General features: G+C 42.7%; 1 protein-coding gene across 1 annotated transcript in view; it reads right to left on the bottom strand.

Annotated features, from left to right (window-relative positions):
- Positions 1-19,928, bottom strand: part of LOC126161843 (circadian clock-controlled protein daywake-like) — a 72,065-nt gene extending 52,137 nt beyond the window's left edge. The window contains exon 1 of the mRNA XM_049917948.1: positions 19,754-19,928. Within this exon, the coding sequence (XP_049773905.1) occupies positions 19,754-19,832 (79 nt within the window). The 5' untranslated portion in view covers positions 19,833-19,928. The remainder of the gene's footprint in view (positions 1-19,753) is intronic.
- Between the last annotated feature and the right edge of the window lie 1,675 nt (positions 19,929-21,603).

A 21,603-nucleotide genomic window follows, 5' to 3' on the forward strand; every position in this document is an offset into this window, starting at 1 on the left:
GGTCCAGCGCCTTAACTGAGAACTTCGCTCACAAGGGGAAGGACTCACGCTGACAGCCGATTCGTCCTCTGCTTGGTAAGTCCCTTATGTGCGGCATAAAATGAAAGACTTTAAGATATCTTGGCTTAAGAGCCTCCCTCCGTTTTTGAGGAAAAAGCTCCTAAAGTTCATGACGTGCAGTCGACTCAAAATTTACGGGGTCCGTAGATAAATGAAGATTGAGAATTTTGCATCAACGCATATGGTATCCGAAAACGTACGTGTTCCTAGAAATCGAAGAGACAAACTTTTACGTCTGTCGCTTGTTTGTTCACAAAGTAAATGCTATTCAACAAAAGCACCCAGTGCATATGACTGTGGAGCAAAGAACCTGTGATCGTTTCCCAAATTCATTCCGCAGTTTTTTCAGTTATATTTGTTTCCGTATTAAAATGATAACACTAGGAGGTTTAATAAGGTAAGTAAATCAGTAAGGAAAAATAGAAAGGTAGAAAAGTAAATTTCGCAAATTTCTTATGTCAGTAAAGAAATAAAATTTTACGTCTCGTTGTATGAAAACAAGTCCAACTAAAACCAGACAGATGCAATAACAATGCATGGAATAATTCATGATCAGCTTTCAGCACCGATTTTTCAGACCATGTTATCGTACGCATCGTACACACAAAAATTAGTCCCCAGAAAAGAAATATTTTTAAACGCAAATCATGCCTATATCTGCCGTTTCTTCGGAAAGAACGATCTAATTATGCGAAGATTACTTTCATTAGATGTTCTTGGTGCCGCGAGAATATTTGATTCGAATGTTTATATCAAACGTACCATCCACCTAGTTGTACAAAGGAAAGTGGGGGTATGTAGCAGAGTGAGCGAAAGCGTCATTGTAGAACAATCAGGATGAAAATTTTAATTCATTACTATAGTCAGCGATAGCGTTAACGGTCTCTGGGCTCACAGCTCATAAGGGATGCTGCGTTATCAACTCGGCTGAAAGTGCAGAGACAACAACTACGATACAGACAGCTACAATAGCGGATGGTTAACGTACCTCGCTACGGTCTCGTTCATTGTGCTGTAAAAACCGTTTACGATAAATTTACTGAGTGTACCCAATAAGTATGAGATACACATTACAAAACGGGATGTTTATTCAGTCCTTACCAGCCGTAATGACAAGGAGACAAACCAATGATACAGATGTTCGCACTGCACAATGGATTCTATAATAAAATGCATCTTAAAAAACGGATTATACTTTCAATTGCCTCTTACTTTATTAATGAAACGTCGAAAGAGTCAGTTCTAAAATATCCACGGTGCCTGAATAACATTTTAAATTACGTTGTGTTGTAGTCAGAATAGCGAGATAAGCAAAATAAAATTTCCATTACACAACAGATTGTGTTCTGAACTACTTTCCGCCTGTGCAGGCAGCTTGACAAGAAATTAAATTTTCCGTGAAGATTCGCTGGATGTGGGTACCAGGCTGACAACTAATGAATACATTGTTTAGTCTCTAACAACCAAGAATCTCCTTCTTACGGTTTGTCAGTGTGACGTACAAGCGCTCCCCAATCAGCAACAGCGATTTTGTCTATTGCTTCATGGTTCAGTCTTTCAATGTCAGCTACCTTAAACGTAGTATTTTATCTTTCACAAATCTCGTAACCTGTGACCACACCAACTTTGCTGGATTATATTGGAAATGATAAGGAGGTGCTCGTATCTCACAGTAGGCATGTTGCAGAGCTATGGCATCAGTGCCGTATTTTAACTGCTGCCTTTTGAAATCTCAACGAACTCGAGCAGCTCTGCGCTCGTTTGTGTTTCAACATGTCCTATATTATTACTTCGCAGCCATGAAAGAATATCACTTTTTATTTTGTCTGTAGTGGGAGGCCTGTCGAGAATAACACAGTGATAGCTTACATTGTCCAAAGAGTGACATAGCCTGGATGCAAATAAGGCAACAGTTGATTCTGAAACCATTCTCGGAATGTTTCTCCATTCATTTCGGAATGTTAGTCAGAGCTTGTTTTTTATTTTGACCGGAATACAAGAGGATGATGAAATCGACATGATGTATGACCACCTTGAAGAAGTAATTGGCAGAATTAAAGGAGCTGAAAACCTTGTCATCATGGGAGATATGAATGCCGTTGTCGGGGAAGGTAAAGAAGAGGATGTGGCAGGGAATTTTGGATTAGGATTAAGAAATGAAAGAGGGGATAAACTTGTAGAATTCTGCCAAAGAAATAAACTTTGCATTACAAATACCTTCTTTAATCATCATCCAAGAAGAAGATGTAATTATAAAATGCCTGGTGACATTAACAGATATCAAATTGACTTCATATTAGTGAAGCAAAGACTTAAAAACCAAGTTAACGACAACAGATCATATCCAGGCTGTGATGTGGAAAGTGACCACACACTCGTTATGATGACGACTGAACTAAAATTCAAGAACATTAAAAAAAGAAGTACATGTAAATGGGATTTGACAAACCTGAAAAACGAAAATACACTGAAGCACTATCAACTAGAAACAGACAAGAAAACAAATACACAGGGCTGCAATGACATCCAAAGCAGCTGGGAAAAAATAAAAACTGGTATTTTAGAAGCAGCAGAAGAAGTAATAGGAAAAGAAAGGACAGAGAAAAGGAAGGAATGGATCACTAATGATCTACTAAATATGATGGAAGAAAGAAGGAAATTAAAAAATCCTGTGAAGAAGGAAGACCAAGAGAAATACAAGAGTCTGAAAAACAGAATCAACAGAGAGGCAAAACAAGCAAGAGAAAAATACCTTGATGATCTCTGTATTTCAATTGAGGACAACATGAGCAAGGGAAATATCGACAAGGCCTATAAATGTGTGAGAGATAGCTTTGGAGACAGAATAAACAAGTGTAGGGCTGTGATAGATGAAAATGGCAATATGTGGGATGACGATGATGAAGTTGCAAGAAGATGGAAACAATACATAGGAAATCTGTACAGCGGACCAGACCTGTCTGAAAACATCATGGAAGAAGAAACAGAAGTAGATGCACACAACATAGGTGAACCTATATTAAAGGAAGAGTTTGAACTAGCTCTGAAAAAATTGAAAAACAACAAATCGCCTGGTATAGACAATATCCCAGCCGAACTTCTGAAATCTGGAGGAGTAAAACTGAATCAGGAGTTGTATAATCTTGTTTTCAGCATGTACGAGCTGGGTAAAATTCCTACAGACTTTGAGAAAAACATTATGATCCCCATTCCAAAGAAGGCAAATGCTACAAGATGTGAAAATTATAGGACGTTCAGCCTAGTTACTCACGCCTCTAAAATAGTAACCTCAATTATCCTAAAACGCATAGAACAAAAAGTCGAAGCTACACTCTTCGAAGACCAGTTTGGATTCCGGAAAGATAGAGGAACCAGAGAAGCAATATTTGTTCTAAAACTAATAATAGAGAAACGACTAGATAAGAACCTGAAAACATACATAGCTTTCGCAGATGTAGAGAAAGCCTTTGATAATGTTAAATGGGATAAGATGTTTGAGGTACTCAAAAAAGTAGGAATAGACCATAAAGATAGAAAAATGATATGGAACCTGTACAAAAACGAGACAGCATTTATCCGTGGACGGACAAAACAAGAAGAGGTGCAGATACGGAAAGGTGTCCGACAAGGTTGCGCCCTATCCCCTGGTATCTTTAACGTATGTATTGAAGAGGCGCTGAAAAAAGTAAGGGAAAATTCAGACAGGTGTAGTAATTCATGGCCAACGAATAGATATGATAAGATATGCCGATGATATAGCTGTCCTGGCTGAAAGTGAAAATCTTGTAGTCCTACTGAATAGAATGGATAAAGTTATGGGTGAAGAATATAATATGAGAATTAATAAAGCAAAATCAAAAGTAATGGCATGCAACAAAGAAGATCAAGTGAAAGTCCAAGTTCAAGTAGGCAATGAACTGCTTGAACAAGTGGATAAATTTACTTATCTGGGCAGTAATATTACCAGGGATGAAAGGAGCAAGGCGGAAGTGAGAAGTAGAATAGCTCAAGCAAAGGCTGCTTTTAACAAGAAGAAAAACATATTAACATCTAAGAGCATCAGCCTTGAAATCAGGAAAAGATTTTTGAAATCCTATGTGTTGAGTGTGGCACGCTATGGGTGTGAAACATGGGCTCTCGGGACAGAGGAGGACCAGAAGCTAAATTCTTTTGAAATGTGGTGCTATAGACGCATGCTCAAAATAAAATGTATCGACAAGGTCACAAACGAAGTGGTTCTGGAAAGAGCAGGTGAGAAGAGAAGCTTCTGGAGTTTCATTGTTAAAAGAAGAGTGCAATTTACAGGCCATTTATTAAGACATAAAGGACTCCTGAACACAATCATAGAGGGATATGTCGAGGGAAAAAGACCAAGAGGAAGACCACGACTGAGGTACATGGATCAAATCGTGAAAGATGTGGGATTTAACACCTATAAAGAAATGAAGAGAAAAGCTGAAAGACGCACAGAATGGAGACAAGCTGCCATTGTAGCTGTTGCAAACCAATCCTTGGATTGACCACTACAGAAGAAGAACAAGTTTGCTTTTACACACAAATCCGGTAGCAGCGGAACCGGCGTGACATAAGACGCCCTCCTTTTCCAACGGGAACTTTCAAGCCGCCTTCTCCCTCTGTTGTTTGCCAACTAAAATATCTAGCGTGGTTTTGATTTACCCAAGTCTGGTCCAAACAAAACGCTGCTGACGTCTCTCTAGATACGAATTCACGCATTACTCTTAGAAACGTCATCGTAGGAGCAGCGATATCCCTTCGCTCCATTAAAAATTTCCGTCGGTCATTAGAGTTTACATATATAAGTCCGATGTTCTTCATTATTCTTTGGATTGAGCTTGCACTTCCTTTAAACCCAGTAGTTTCACGCATAACAGTGAACAGTTTCACTGTCATGGGCAACCCACCATTCTCATAAAATTTGATAACTTTCCAACGTAAAACATCTTGATCGAACTCGTCTATTCCTGATGAGCACTTTTGGGATGCTATGTTTCTTCCCTGGAGACCGTAATACCATATTTCCAATTATCTGCTGAGACTGCTTGGCCTCCTGTACAATTCATCTGACAGTCTGTGGACCAATATCGCCACAGGCGGCTACAATGCTATCCTGTACCTGGCAAAGTCACAGGCCGGCTCGCCTTAATCTACCTCGTGTTTTGAAAAGGAGTACACTTGAAAAATGAGGGCGCTTGTCTACTCGTCAAATATTTCGCGCCTTCTAGGTGTTTCAACCATTACCAGAAAACTCACAGAACACACAGAATACTATAGAAGAATGGCAATCGTCATTTTGCGCACGTAAAACACGAAAGAACGCCCAAGTATGACGGAAGTTTACAGAGGAATGAACATGGAAACAGAATGAGCGCTGAATGGCTGTATTTGGAGTCACGAAAAATTGCTGTCGACTTAAGATTTGTTCTGCGCACCTAGGTCAAGCATCCTCCGGCAGCAATGAGTGTTAAGTACTGTTCATAGTGCGCTGCTACCAATGTCGTAGCCAATGTGAGCATGAAGTGTGATCGTAACGAATTATTTAGTGACTTTTTATGCTATACGTTTCGAGTTGTCACGGCTGATGGTGGTGGTAAGCGATAAATTCTATAGAAGGAACTGAGAGACATAATTTGCAGGATACATGCTTTTATGAAGCTCGAAGCACGCGTATGCTCGTACTGCAACCGACAACAATGCCGTCCACCTCTGTATCTCGACCTATGTGAACCGCTATCGTTGAATCAAGTGTATGTGAATGATGTATTCCTACGAAGAACAAGTCGATATGCTTCTCATTTACGAAGAATGCTAACGAAATGCAGTGAGAGCTAGAGACTTATACGCTGACAAATATGCCCAACGTACTCACCCTACACGTCGTACATTTAAATATGTGTATGATAAAATGAGAACAACTGGATCTTTAACGCATCGGAAACATATCCGGCAAAGGAAATTTACTAACGAGGAAACGGAAATAGGTGCTCTTGCCACTCTAGTTCGCGTCAAATAGCAAGGGAATCTGGGATGAGCCAGAGTAGTGTTGTTCCTGTTCTGCATCGCCATAAATATCATCCTTACCATATCAGGCTTCACCAAGAATTAACTGGTACGGATTGTACGCGTCGCATTGAATTCTGCCGATGGGCTCAACTTCAGATTCAGAGGGATGACACATTTATTAAATTGATTTTATTTACTGACGAGACTACATTTGCGAACCATGGAAATGTTAATCTGCATAACATTCTTTATCGGGCAACTGAAGATCCATGTTGGCTATGGCAAGTTGTACACCAAAAACCGTGGTCAGTGAATGTATGGTTTGGGATTAGAGGGGACAGAATTGTAGACCCCTATTTCATCGACGGAAATCTTAATGGTAGGAAGTACACCACATTCCTGCAAGAAACATGGCGTCTGTTATTGGAATAAATACCTCTAGGAACAAGGAATAGAATGTGGTATCAACACTCTGGGTGTCCGGCACATTTTTCACTGATGGCTAGAAATGAGTTTCAGAGACAATTCCCAAATCGTTGGATTGGACGCTGCGGAGATGTGTCGTGGCCGGCTCGTTCGGCAGACTTGACGCCTCTGGATTTTTTCTTGTGGGGATTTGTAAAATACATTGCTTATAAAGACGTTCCAACTACCCTCGAAGATACTCGAGAGAGAATCGTCAGGGCGTGTGCTTCGATAAGTGCCGATGTGATAAGGAATACCACTCAATCCATGATAAGAAGATTGCAGCACTGCATTGATACCTATGGTCATCATTTCGAACACTGTCTGTAAATGGATCTTTTTGACCTTCGTTGACCTTCAAATACCGTACTGTTACATATCACTGCATTCGTTTCGATGGCCGCTATTAGGAAATAAGTACCAAGCTATAGCATCCCACTAAAAAAATAAAATAAAATAAAAAATAAAATTAAATTAAATTAAAAAAGGCGGCCGCGGTGGCCGTGCGGTTCTGGCGCTGCAGTCCGGAACCACGGGACTGCTACGGTCGCAGGTTCGAATCCTGCCTCGGGCATGGGTGTGTGTGATGTCCTTAGGTTAGTTAGGTTTAAGTAGTTCTAAGTTCTAGGGGACTTATGACCTAAGATGTTGAGTCCCATAGTGCTCAGAGCCATTTGAACCATTTTTGAAAATAAAAAAAGTTGACCTTCATATCTCTGAAGGGACCCCACCTAGCAACAAAAAACCAACGTCATATTATGGCCCCCGTTGTTTCGGAGTTATTCTAGGTGGCAATAGTTAGTGACTCACCTTGTATAGTCCGAAGTCCAGGAGACTAAGACAGAATGTGCGGAATGAAATTGAGTCTTGCTGTAACAATCTCACACCTCGACAGCGACGCCTAATATAATCTGTTACAGCTCCCCGGGCGCATCGACTACCAGTCGAATTGTACACCAAGCGCGACGTGTCCATCAACCATTCCTCGCCAGGAGCGGCGCCACAACCGAGAGACATATCCGCTGGGATAATGTCAGCTCACGTGGCTTAAGTAGGTCGTCATCGTCTGGGCTTGAGATCTTCAGTCTTCAATCACTACAGATGAATTATAGAGCAGCTACGACGGCTTGTTCTATTGCATCGACTTTTTTCGGTCGACAGTATTGTGAAGGGATTAAGATAAATTCGTAGTGTGATCTTATCATGTGCCTGGCTACGTTTATGAAAGATGTGTAGCAAATTGCCACAGTTGACTCCATTTTAAAAGAGTCGGAAAATCAGATTGTAAAGCCGGCCGCTGTGGCCGAGCGGTTCTAGGCGCTTCAGTCTGGAACCGCGTGACTGCTACGGTCGCAGGATAGAATCCTGCCTCGGGAATGGATGTGTGTGATGTCCTTAGGTTAGTTAGGTTTAAATAGTTATAAGTTCTAGGAGACTGATGATCTCACATGTTAAGGCCCGTAGCGCTCAGAGCCATTTGAACAATTTTTTTCAGATTGTAATCTACGATCAACGTGACGTAATTAGGTATGCAATACTGGAAATTAATGAAGACCAATACGATCCAAAAAATATGATGTAAAACGTCTGCGATTACGCTGTCAGATAGTAGTCACACAACCCTATCAGCTTTAAATTTCACAGAGAAGCTACGCAGAATACCATTCACATAGCGTAATTTTTGACCTATATTAATAGAACATTGCGATTCCAGATAGACTGTGTCATGCCTAACATCGTATCTTCATCATATGGTTTCGTAACATACCAGGATTGCCTACTCTCCTGTATATTGACTGTGGGGAATTATCACCTCACTCAGGATCACTAACAGCTGGAGGTAGCGTTTTCGCACACAATTTCTTAGCATTTTTTCTATTGTTGTGCTATCGCCTCCGGTAACTGGTTTCACCGTAGCGGGTATACGTTCTAAACAACACATCACAGCCGTAGTATATCGCACACACGAGACCGTAAATTGCAAACAGCAGCAAACCGTGGCCAACGCTCCTGCCCTTCGCTGTTGTCCTTCGCAATATTCATGCGCCCACTGCAGTCCGACCGGCTACTGTTCAGGGTCGTCCTCCGGGAGGCTACACTGTGCTAATATCAAGGTTGTCACTAAACTGAGCCGTCTGTATTAATCGCTGAACACGGTCTCTGCGGTCATTACTGTAGCCGCGTCGCCAGTTAGCCTGTAATTACACAGTCGTTAGACGGTAGTTTGTTGAGTCTGACATAGTTCGCTATGCCGTACCACTGCCGATAAGTAAGATTCTTGTAACGCTTTTATGAGAAAAAGAGACGTAGAAGAAGACGATGACGCATGGGTGGATAGAAACCAATGGCGACAGATATGTGGGATGTGGCGACAGCTGTAGGAACTCCACAGGATAGAGAAAGACCAACGCTTTCATGAAAGTTCCACGTGAATTCGGTGAGTATTTAACAGAAGCGACTAATGTGACATATGAAATACAAGAGTGAGATTCGTGCTCCAATTAAACGGTTTCATTCGAAGGATTCTACATCTGCTCAAACTTATCAGAACAGGCTTACACTCAGGCAGCGTTTGAAATGGTATTTAAGACTGTTAATGTCTGGATTAGTGTACGTATTTATACGTGATCACAGAAGAATACCAGTTGAAGAGGGCATCGACCGGGCTGTTGACGTCATCATAGGCGAAACTATAGATTAATTTCATTATATGATATATGATAAAAGCATCTCACAAAATGAATGTACTTCAGATAAGTGATACCATAGACATCACAAATGAACGAGTGTACTCCATTCTTTAAGCAAAAATTTGAGATGTTAATGGCATAATGTTTGAACCAAATATGTCAAGGATGAAAATTTTAATTGCATAGCCTGGCTGTGTTTATTCACAGCTGTTTTTTTCAGAGATTCGTCACAGCAGACGGAACGTGAAACTATCATCATACATCTGACCCCATGAAATAAGAAATAACACGTACGAATGACTGTTTAGCGAGGTAGAAATATAATGACGAACATTGCTTTTTGATAACCACAGGGTGAACACCAGACACATTACTCTTACAAAGAGAGAATAATAACTGGCCCCTACTGAGCTACGTTATTGGATTGCCTTGAAACTAAAGGTTTATTGTAAAATCACGACTGGCAAAATAAAACTCTCTTTCTTGAAACTGCTCTTTCTTGAGGACAACGCTTTAGCCCACACGGAACGGTGGAACTGCGTCAGTTGGTTGTCAGATCGGTTCTTCATTTACCTCATTTTCCTTGTTTAGTGTCAAGTGATGCCTCCCTATTCCTAACTTCTGATGACACGTAATTCTCTTCAAGCGAAATGCTACCCCCAGGTAGGCGTATATAGTAGATTTTCGCAACACCTCCTCGTAAAATTGACTGAAAAATGGGATCATTTCTTTGTCATGTGTGTACTCTCCAAAGGTGGATATGTTGACAAATATTTTTCAAAAATGTATTACTATTTTCTTAACAAACTTATCAATCTACCCATTTAACTTTCAACCACCACTAAATGTTACATGGAACGAACAAGACTTCTTGAGAACAGTAAGGAACGTTCACTTTTCACTCCTGCAGTTCACCACAATAAGCGCCTTATGAGTGCTCGGCAGCTGCATAACCACCGCCCCTTAGCAGTAAGTACTGGTAACGATACGTGTCCGCGTATGGCAAGGAAAAGAAAAACAGCACATCAAGAAATAATTGAACGTATTATTAATTACATGGCTTGCACTTTAGAGCTTATTCGTTCAATTGAAGTGCTGATTTTATGGTTGTAGTAGTTTGAAACTTTAATTGGGTCACTGAACAACTGTTTTTCATGTTGGTATAAATTCATGCCATCCTGCTGAAGCCTTTGCGGTGTTGAAACTATTCTCCGGCATCGTTACTGAAATCTGCTGCCACGGTTGATATTACCATGTGGCTCTGTAATAACGGAGTCCTAGATGTTTAAGGTCAGCAGAAACCCTGTGCAGTTACGTAAACCAACGTTACGACCCGCAGAAAAGCAGTACTCCGTAACTACGAAATTACAGTCTAAAAATTTGTGTTGAAAGAAAGAAGAAACAATGTCTCCTCTTTACTATCTGATATGATTATTTATTAGTTGCTCTTTCGCGTCCTTAATTATTTATTTTCTGGAAACATCACAGTTTTCGTACTTCCCTCGTGTTAGTGGCTTTTATAAGAAAATAACTGTGAATGAACCTGTTCTAATTCAAAATTTAACTTTTAACCCCGTAGCGCCGAGACCCGTCTTAAGCCGAAAGAATGAGAGCATGATCTCGCTATGAGGCAAAATTTTCAAGCGATTCATTGTTAACAACGCAGAACTATAAAATGTAACCCAGACAGTCAAAATGTAAATTATTTTCCTCTTTCATTTCTTCAGTTTCTGATGATGTGCTTCGAGTAAAATAATATATAAACACACCTCTACTGAAATGATCAATTCCGGTCATATTTTTGTTAGTTTATCTGTTCCTAGACTGTAGATTTTCAGTGAACTGAAATAATAAAATTATAGCTACTATAAAACGTGGAATCGTGCAATCCGTATCCACACATCCATACATATTATAAAAGTGGGTTTTTGTGTTCATGTAAGTATTGTGTGTGTATGTATGTATGTTCCACTTCTACTCCCAAACCACCAAACCAATTTCAACCAATCTTTGTAGACGTATCACTTACTGTCTGGAAAAAATCGCTGTTTGGGAAAGAAACATCTACTTATCAAAGTGGTGAGGGTGGGAATGAAAAAACAGTGTAGCCAACGACGTGCTAATACCCATAATTTATTCATCCACACTAAGTGTCTTGCAACAAACTTCACACATAGTTTAAAACCTTTACGAAACTTTTTCACACTGACAACCTCCACAAAATGATCAAAGGAAAAATTTTATCTCTTACCACATTTTCATTGTTGATGCAGTAAACCTGCCACATGAAGCATGACCTTTTAATTTATTACTTCTAAAATAATTACCCTATTCATAACACGTGTTGCAGACAGTATTTGCATGTACCACTGAATGCAATTGCAAATATATATCACTGTACAATACACAGTTTAGGTGATATGACGTGATAGTCATTGAGCTGCGTGAAAACAAAGCTGCTGGGTGAAATTCGCTAGAGACACAGGTGAAATATGTGTACAAATGTGTGTGAAATATGTTAAATATATATGGAATGTGTGTATGTGAACAAGCCGTGGGTAAAAAGCTCCTTCTAAACCCCTGGATTGATTTCAGCCAAACTTCGTACACATATTACTTGCTATCTGGAAAGAAATACTGTGGGCATGTGGGGATAAGAACCACAACCTCCTATTATCTTTGAGGTGAAAACGTGTAGAGAGAGGGGAGAGGAAGAGATGGACAGACAGAGAGTGAGAGGAGGATATGGATAGTAACATGCGGGGGTTTGGGAGAGGAGGAGACAGACACAGGTGTGGGGGAGGAGGAAATGAACAAAGAGATGGGAAGGGGGAAAATAGACAGAGGAATGAAAGACGAAGACACGAAGAAGAGGAGTAGTAGATGGGCTGAGAGAGGGGAAGGGGAGAAGATGCTCAGAGAGACTGGGAGGAGGAAATGGACAGAGAAAGGAAAGACGAGATGGACAGAGCAAGGAAATAGTAGGAGATGGACAGAGGCAGAGGCAAGCAGGAGGGACAGAGAGGGGGTGGAGGAGATTAAGTAATAGAATTGGAATAAATAATACCTCAGCAACGTCGGGTTCTCTGCTAGTAAAAAATAAAATTTATTATTATTGACCATAGTTTGACCATACAGATGTAGTAATATGTTCTCGAATTTGGTTAAGTAACATTAATTCTACATTTGATGTGAAGTAATAATTTGCAACAATTTATAAGTTCAAACAAAATGATCAACATAAATACCTACCTCTAACTTAGCCAGCGCCTGATAGCGGGTCCAAAAGAAGGATGCCGATATACTGTATGTACTTTATTTCGTGGTGTCTAGTCTCGTGACTGATATCAGTTCGCAGAAACGTCACTTCCGTCTACAGCGCAGCGGACGATTCCCTAACTCGTGAGATCGCACCATGTGGCAGTCCCCGGATTTAGAGGGTTAATCATGTTCATCACTTTCCGAATGGACGAGCAGATGAAACCATGAATTTGGTAATTTGCTTAAAAGCGACCTTGAGTTTCTATGAGCTTTCTGAAAGCAATTACTCGTTGATACTTTCAGCACGACACGAGACAGCACTTAGTTGTCAAACAGTAGTTTCTTCACTGGGCAATAAGAACACGGAAAATTGCCCTCCATGTTAACTTCACGGGATTCCGTTATGTAACCATGAAAAAGCCGCAAACGATTCGCAAGGCTTTCTGCCACTTAAATTACGCGCCTGAGACACCGCATCTGTTTCGCGAAGGTCAGATGGCTGCTCTCTACCGTTTTCTTTTTCCGTTCTTTATCTCTACATCTTGCTGCACCTCCCTTCTTCTCACCCCCTTTTCCCATACTTCTTCTTCCTCGTAATCTGTGAAGAGTCTCTCTCTCTCTCTCTCTCTCTCTCTCTCTCTCTCTCTCTCTCTCTCTCACACACACACACACACACACACACACACACACACGTCTCCTCTCGTGCGAGCTAACTTTTCTTATCAGGTGTTTTCGTGAAATCTGAGTGTTTTGATTGGCTTGCAATTGGTTAACACATCTCCGCGTTCATCATTGACATTTACTGCATCCAGTGTACTGAATTGTGTGACATACGTCGTTGTCCTCCACGCAGCTCCCCTTGTTGTCAAATTTACTGTCCCTGTACGTAGTGACAAGTGTCTCTCCAACCTAGACTTTCTCCTGATAAGGCTTCACCATAGATTCGGTTCTCCCTTTATCTCTTTATCTGTCTTGGCTACTTCTCTTTTGTTTCAGTTTATTTCACCACATATTTAATAGCAATACAAAATATCACTAACGAGGAATATGTAACGTATACAAACAGAGTGCTACAATTGGTCACAGGTGTGCATGACTGACACTTGCAGCATCACGGAAATGTTGGAAAACCAGAACTGGCAGACTCTTGAAGATAGAAGCAATTTATTCTGCGAAAGACTAGTTGCAAAGTTTCGAGAACCGATATTAAGTGAAGAATAAAGAGATATTTTTCGGCCCTCTACCTTTTGCTTCCATAGCGACTGTGAAGATAAGATTAGACTAATTACAGCAAGCACAAACACGTTGAAGCACTCATTCTTCCCCGCACCATACACGATTTGAATGCGAATAGACCCAAAGATGTGGTAACATGCTAAACGACCTCTGTCATGCACTTCACAATGGTTTATGAAGAATATACAGATGTAGATGTAGAAGCTACAAATCCATGAGTTGAAATACAACGGAAGTCGTACTCCATTGAACTTCTTTGTCCGTGAAAATAAAGCCATAAGTAGCTACAGGAAATGCTCTTTCAAATGGACGCAAAATTTCTCGGAAACCTGCATGTGGAAGAAAGAATGAGATCATTAGTAATGGACAACGTATGGAAATTGATAACAGCAAGTCTTTGTGAGCTTAACGTAAGAAGAAGGAAATAACTAAGAAGAGACTGGAAACGTATTTGTGTTTGTGAAATTTGTAGTCTTTTTCTCTGAAGCATTTTCGTCGTCTGGTACTGGAGAGTATACCGCCATCAATCAGCAGCCTCTTGGCATGCATTGTCGTTCGTTCGAAAGATACCCACATGGTGTGACTCATCACTACAAAATATTTCACTGCTGCAAAGACCAACGGCCATCTTATGTGTTTCTCTTTAATCGATACCGTGCACTCGTTCTATTTATCACAAGGTTCTGAGCAGCTGCATGATGCAATACGCGACTTTATCGCTTCTCAACAGTTCGTCTCATTACCCATGTTTGTATGAGGTGCAGTAAAACTAAAGCTAAACCCCTGCCACAATGGCAACGTGGAATGGTTTCATTAAAAAGTAATCATCGCACGTGGTCCACCCTCTTAGCTAAGTGGTCAGCTTTTCTGATTGCCATACAGAGGCCCGATATCGATTTCCAGCCGGGTCGGAGATTATCTCCGTTCGGAGACTTGTGTTTTGTTGTCTCCATCATCATCGACACGCAAGTAGCCCAATGTTTCTTCAATTGAAAAGACTTGCAACTCGGCGGCCGAACTTCCTCAGATGGGGACTCCCGGCCATCATTTCCATAGAAACGTTACATTTTATTTCACCGCGCGCATTAAGACATTTATCCTACTGGAAGATGAAACGATCAATTGCTGTTTGGTAGCATGCGGTCGGCCGCTGATAGATCCACAACTGCACCTACTCTTTCACTTCCTCGACTGACGGAAAGCGACGTCTACACGTGTGTTTCTTCAGGTCAACAAATATGTGAAAACCATACGGCAAAATATCTGGGCTGGAAGGAGGATGTTGCAGTGTTTCGGAACCAAATAGCTGAGTCGTAACCTTCGTTCAGTTGTCAGTGTGTGGGGCGGGCGTAGTAGTGCAACAGTATGATTCCACCCGACAGCATTCCGACAGCCGGAGGGCAAGCGGCATAGGCAACAGTGGAAAATCTCACAAGGAAATCCAAAGCTATTCACACAAGTTCCGGTAAGGTCATGATGACCTTCGTCATGGAACCTCTGCTCGTCGAGTTCCTCGAGCGTGGAACCACAATCAATACGCAGCGCTATGAAGACACTTTGCAGAAACTGCGATGCGCCATAAAGTGAAAACCCCCGGGGTTGCTGTCGGAGGCAGTCTTCCTGAGGCACGATAACGCCCACGTCCACTCTGACAATGAGATGTAGACTACACTTCAATGTTTTGGTTTGGTAGTACTGCAGAATCCTTCGTATAGTCCGGATCTTTCACTGTTTGGTTTTCACGTTTTTGGCGACTTGGAGAAAGACGTGCGTGGATGTCAGTTGTAACAGGACGAGGAAGTGCAGGAGTGGGTGCGGTTGTGGATTCGTCAGAGGCCGACTGCGTCCTGCGAAACAGGTATTTATCATCTCGTCTGCCAGCGGGACAAGTGTCGTAATGCGTGTGGTGATTAAGTTTGAATGGAACCATTCCATGGTGCCGTTGTGGGGGGTGTTCAGTTTTCATTTTTTTCTCCTTTTAGACTACAAGGCTCTGCAGTAGTTGACATTTACGTATGGTTTTTGGAATGTACAATACACTTTAGCGTTCGCCAATCCCTGTCAGTCCATTTTCAAGCCCTATAAGAGCGCTAACTGGCTTTAGTACTTCCTGGACGCCTGCACAATCACGTTTCTAACAACGAACCTAGCCCCATATATCTGTCGACACACACACTGGCGGGAGCTGCAATCAGAGTCCACTCTGTCTCTTTGAGATTAAATAAATGAAAATGTCGTGTGGATAAGGTCTCTCGTCGGGTTGACCGGTGCCCGGGTGTAAGTCTTTCGATTTGACGCCACTTCGGCGACTTGCGCGTCGATGGGGATGAAATGATGATGATAGGACAATAGAACACCCTGTCTCTGAGCGGAGAAAATCTCCGACCCAGCCGGGAATCGAACCCGGGCTCTTAGGATTTACATTCTGTCGCGCTGACCACTCAGCTACCGGGGCAGACCTCTTTGAGTTGACTCACTGTGACAGAAAAATGACTATCATGTCAACACAGCGTCCACACAGACATACATGAGCCAAAACTTATGTTCACTGCCCAGCGAGATCGAATGCCGCCCGCTGACTTAGTGAGTATGCGACGCGGTAAGCATTGGATGTAAGAGGAGCAGAGACGGACTGAGAGTCATTCACGGATGACATCGGCTAGAAATGAGGAAATTCATTGACATAAGCGAGTTTGACAAACGTGTGACTCTTACGTCACGGCGCCTGGGAGTGAGGATTTCGGAAACGGCGGACCTGATTGAGTGACAGCGTGCTACCGTTGCGAGCAGCCATAGGGAGTGGTTGAAGGAACGTGCACGGAATTCATGGAGCACATTGTGATCTGGTATACTGGCTAGGCTTAATGTGATTTGCTGGTGGTTCCCTGAATTCCACTTCACAGAATACTAATAGGCGAGAAGGTACTGAACATCCACGCCTCATCACAGAGTGTGGAGGTCGGAGGCTTGTCCGCTCTGTGAAGCAGGGTAGGCGGAATTCTGTGGCAAATCTGACGACGGAGTACAATGCTGACGGGGACACAAGTACATCACAGCACACTTCGCCGCGCAGGGGCTCCACAGCAGAAGACCCCTACGTACATCAGCACTGAGCATCGGATTATCGAATTTTCGTCCAATGCAACTAACAGATATTTTGTCTATGGCGTTCTCGATTTCGAATGTAGTTAATCAACGGTAAAACTCTGTTTTACAGAGCAACATCATCTGCGAAGGGTCCTAGAGTTTCGGTCACATTGTGTGACCGCGATTGTTCTTGTTCAAACCATTTAGAGCTCTTAGCGGGCGCTTACCAGATAAATTTCTGAGTAAAAGTGTACGACTAGCAGAGTATCGTTTCCCTGCCTTAAATACAATAAAATGAGCTCAAGTGTTTAAATCATTCGCTTCCAGTACCTGAGCACTTAACTCTTGTTAACATTCTTGTGAGCAGAGCCTACTCTGCTTCGGGTGAGAAAGGCTTTATGAATTAAATATTTGTAGTTGCCCGATGGATGCCTTCGACCAAAATTCAATGCGTTGTATGGGAAACTGAATAGTAGATCCTATCAATTATTTCACATGTGTTTGATGGAAAAGAACTCTGTATGTACTTAATACGTATGATTTGGTTCTGTTTAAATTCCAGCAGAGAAAAAGGGAAATTTTGCGGAGATGTGTTCTTATTCAGAGTGACGACTGCTCAGTGGTCTCTGTAAACGCCAGTTTGTTACAAAGAGAGGTCGTACGTACGTAATCTCACAAGTAACACCAACATTTCACGACCGGTCCAAGCTATTGACAGAATGCTACCGTCGAATGGCAATACGCAGGAGACCCCATATTGGTGAACAGTTAACGCTCGTACCATCGTCATCTATCGAAATACTTAACTAGCAATTAGAAAGAAAAGGTTATAGTGGTGGTTAATGTATCCAGTAAAACATCGCCAAAAATAGCACAGAAATGTGAAATGTTTGACCCAAGTTACTCATCTCAGTGTTGTTTGAGTAGCGAGATTTCTGGTGTTTAATTATCTATGTAGGTGGACCTGTGGTGCTAGCTGCAGTCTCCACGTACAGAATGTATCTCTTAGCAGTCGTCAGCCGCATTTTCTCTGGTGTATCCGGCTGATACTTGCAATTTAGTTTTTGCAACGTCTAGATAGAGTCAGCGTAAACGAATCCTGTTCATCACGTCTTTCATGCGACGCTCAGCATGGATGCAAAGCATCAGCTTGTTTCCTGTTACGCCGGCCGCGGTGGTCTAGCGGTTCTAGGCGCTCAGACCGGAACCGCGCGGCCGCTACGGTCGCAGGTTCGAATCCTGCCTCGGGCATGGATGTGTGTGATGTCCTTAGGTTAGTTAGGTTTAAGTAGTTCTAAGTTCTAGGGGACTTATGACCACAGATGTTGAGTCCCATAGTGCTCAGAGCCATTTGAACCATTTTTTTGTTTCCTGTTACCAATTAAATGATTTTTTAAGCGGATTTTTGCGTGCCCATTCGACAGAGCGGTCCCAAATTAGTGTAGTGCAAAATTCGTTTTATCGATATACATTAAGAGGAACAGTACAACACGAGGAATAATCAGTACCGTAGCAGCGACAGCACTGCTCAGGCCTTTGCTGACTTCTACAGCCGTAAGCAGCGCTGCTCTGTCACTCCTGGAGTAGTGCTTATTATTCGTGTTGTACTGTTCCTCTTAATGTATATCGATAAAACGAATTTTGCACTACACTAATTTGGAACCGCTCTATAGAATGGCCACGCAAAATTTCAATTTACAAACAATTTTGTTCGTAACGGGAAACAACCCGACTCTTTCCGTCCACATTGGGTGTCGTACGAAAGATGACTGCAGGATTTGTTCGAGCTGACTCAGGATACTCATTGCAAAACTGAAATTGTAAACATCTGTCGAAAAACCAGAGCACATGCGACTGACGTCCCACAGGAGACACACCCGGTACAGGAAATGTCAAGGCTGTTGCTAAGTAGACAAGAGTTGTATCACTGGACTTGCCTTCCCAAGTAATCTTGACTACCGTCAAAGAAGGCAAACATGCCGCATAAGAAATGTTATAGTGGTTCCCAGTTACTGGCAGATTTGAAGTTACTAGTGGTAACAGCACAGCTTCCGTTGTTCAAAAAATGACTCTGAGCATTATGGGACTTAACATCTGAGGTCATCAGTCCCCTAGAACTTAGAACTACTTAAACCTAACTATCCTAAGGACATCACACACGCCCATGCCCGAGGCAGGATTCGAACCTGCGACCGTAGCAGTCGCGCGGTTCCAGACTGTAGTGCCTAGAACCTCCCGGCCACTCCGGCCGGTGCATACAAGTGAATGATGCTCCACTTAACATTCAACATGTTCTTTATAAACGACACTGGTCTTACAATAAATCCCATTGAAGAGAACCGCACGGTCACCGCGGCCGGCCTTTCGTTGTAGTTCAACGACAAAGCGAGCAGCTCTGTTGTCCTATAACGTGGCATTAATTATGAATATGTCTATTACAGCACGCGGTAAGATTTCCGCTTTTAATTTAGGCGCTTGGACGCTATATACTCGCATTTGCATCGGCTCTATTGACGAATTAATAACAGGATAATTGCGCCACACACAGACACCTATTGTGCTTGAAAATGGGCTGTGAGGACTAAATTTCCCAGTTATGCAAGATATACTAAACTAATTTGTTGTCAGAAACAGCCAAGATGGGAAAACTTCAAAATGTCCATTAGTACTGAAAACGTCTGTTGCATTTCTCGTATGCTCGGAAAACTCGATGTGCATCACAGCTACTGCCAAGAATGACGATCGAGTAATATTCATAATATGCAAACAAATTCAGAATTACAAACAATGTAATAACGTTGTGGCGTGCGGAAAGACACCTGGTACGAAGAACTATTCATGTCAAGTAGTCATTTCTCCAGGGGGACATCAAGCGGAGTGATATACTCTGTTGCGGCTCCACAGCCGGTGGAGCGGCGCGCTGTCGTACTCACGTTTCTCCTTCAGGTAGGCAGCGCGCACGGCGACGAGCGCCGCGGCCAACAGTAAGAGAGCTGCGCCCCGTGCCGGCATGGTATGCTGCCTGCTGCGTGCCGTCTGGTGGTGGACTACCGGGTCGCCCGGCCGCCGCAGTCCTTTAAGAGCGGAGCCGAGGTAAAGCTCGCCGGCCTTGGGCCGTCTGTGAGTACAGCTGCAGCTGCAGCTGCAGCCCCCCCCCCCCCCCGCATTATCACTGCATCTCGCACCGGCGCCTCGCTCCCAGCGCTCTTGACAATGGCCGCCGTCAAATAGAAACCGTATTTCGTAACATCGTAGCCATTGGTTGGATTCCTGCACCTTCTTCCTGGTGGAAGTAGAGTGGAAATTGCAGGTATAGCCTAAAAAACTCCATAGACACTGCTAATGGAGCTAAAGTTTGCATTAGACTTCATTGTAAATCACAAACGGAGGATATTGCCGTTTGGGTCAGGGGTTCTCCTCGTCTTATTGTGCCACAGAGTCTGATTTGGGTCCGCTTATTTCCTTGTTTTGTTATTTATTTTTGTTTTTTAATTCAATTACGCATTTCTGTCAAGATCAGAAAGTCGAGCATTATGATTTGAGAGACATAGAACGTCTTTTTCGGAAACGAAACATAAAATGATGAAAGATCAGAATGAAAGTAATGTAGTAACAATGACAGCAGCGACAACAACAATAATAAATATGCAGTAGAAGAACTTGTTTCATTTTAGAAACCTTATAACGCGGAACGAAAGGGGAAAGTGTGGACCGTGGACCACTAGTGGGAATCACTCTACATTCATCTGGAACGGCTTTTGTGAAAAAAACACTTTGGACCGCTTGGAGAACGTCAACAGCGTTTATCCTGTACAATGGTATTTGCACTTTTATGTCAGTTTCAGTGCCTTCAAAGTGCAATAGTACGACAAAATAAGCATAAAGTACATTCCATTACTAGTTGAGTACTTTGCGCTGTTCATGTTCATGTTTATGTTCATGCAAACATTCTACAGACCATTCTCTCCTTCCCCACTCTCTATGTCCATTCCCTCCTTCCCTCTCTCTCTATCCAACTCCTCCTTCCCCTGTCCATCTCCTCCTTCATTCTCTCTGTACACCACCTACTCCCCCTTCTCTCTGTCAATCCCCTCCTCCCCCTCTTTCTGCCCATGTCCTCCACTCCCCTACCTGTCCATCTCCCCCCCCCACCCACCCCCCATCTCCGTCCATCACCTCCTCTCTCTGTCCCATCACGTACTCTTCTCTCTCCATCTGCTCCTCCTACCTCTTTCGACCTCCTCCTCCCCTTTCTGTTCGTCTCCTTGTGCCCTTCCCTATGTCCACTTCCCCCTCCCCTCACTCTGTCCATCGACGACTCTCCCTTCTCCCTGTCTGCCTCCTCCTGCCCCCTCTCTCTGCCAATTTCCTCCGCTCCCATGTCCCTGTACATCTCATTCTCTCCCCTCTGACATCACCCCCTCTTCTCTTTCTCTGTCCATCTCCTCCTCCTATCTCTGTCCATGTCCTCCTCCCCTCCTCTGTCCATCTCCTCCTCCCCCTGCCTGTTGTCATCTCCTCCTTCTCTCTCTCTGCTTTTTTTATCCATCTCCCATCTCCTCCTCACCCACACACCAATAAGAGGTTGGTGTTTCCCCTCCATCACCTTCCCCCCCCCCCCCCCCCGGCAATGAGACGTTGGTGCTTCTTCCCCCACGGTATTTCTGGTATTTCTTTCGAGATAGTAAGTAATATGTGAACCAAATTTGGTAGAAATCTATCCAGGGGCTTACGAGGACCTTTTTTCCCGCAGCTTCATCCATGTATGTATGTATCACATGTA

Source organism: Schistocerca cancellata, chromosome 2, assembly GCF_023864275.1.
Source record: "Schistocerca cancellata isolate TAMUIC-IGC-003103 chromosome 2, iqSchCanc2.1, whole genome shotgun sequence".
NCBI lineage: Eukaryota > Metazoa > Arthropoda > Insecta > Orthoptera > Acrididae > Schistocerca > Schistocerca cancellata.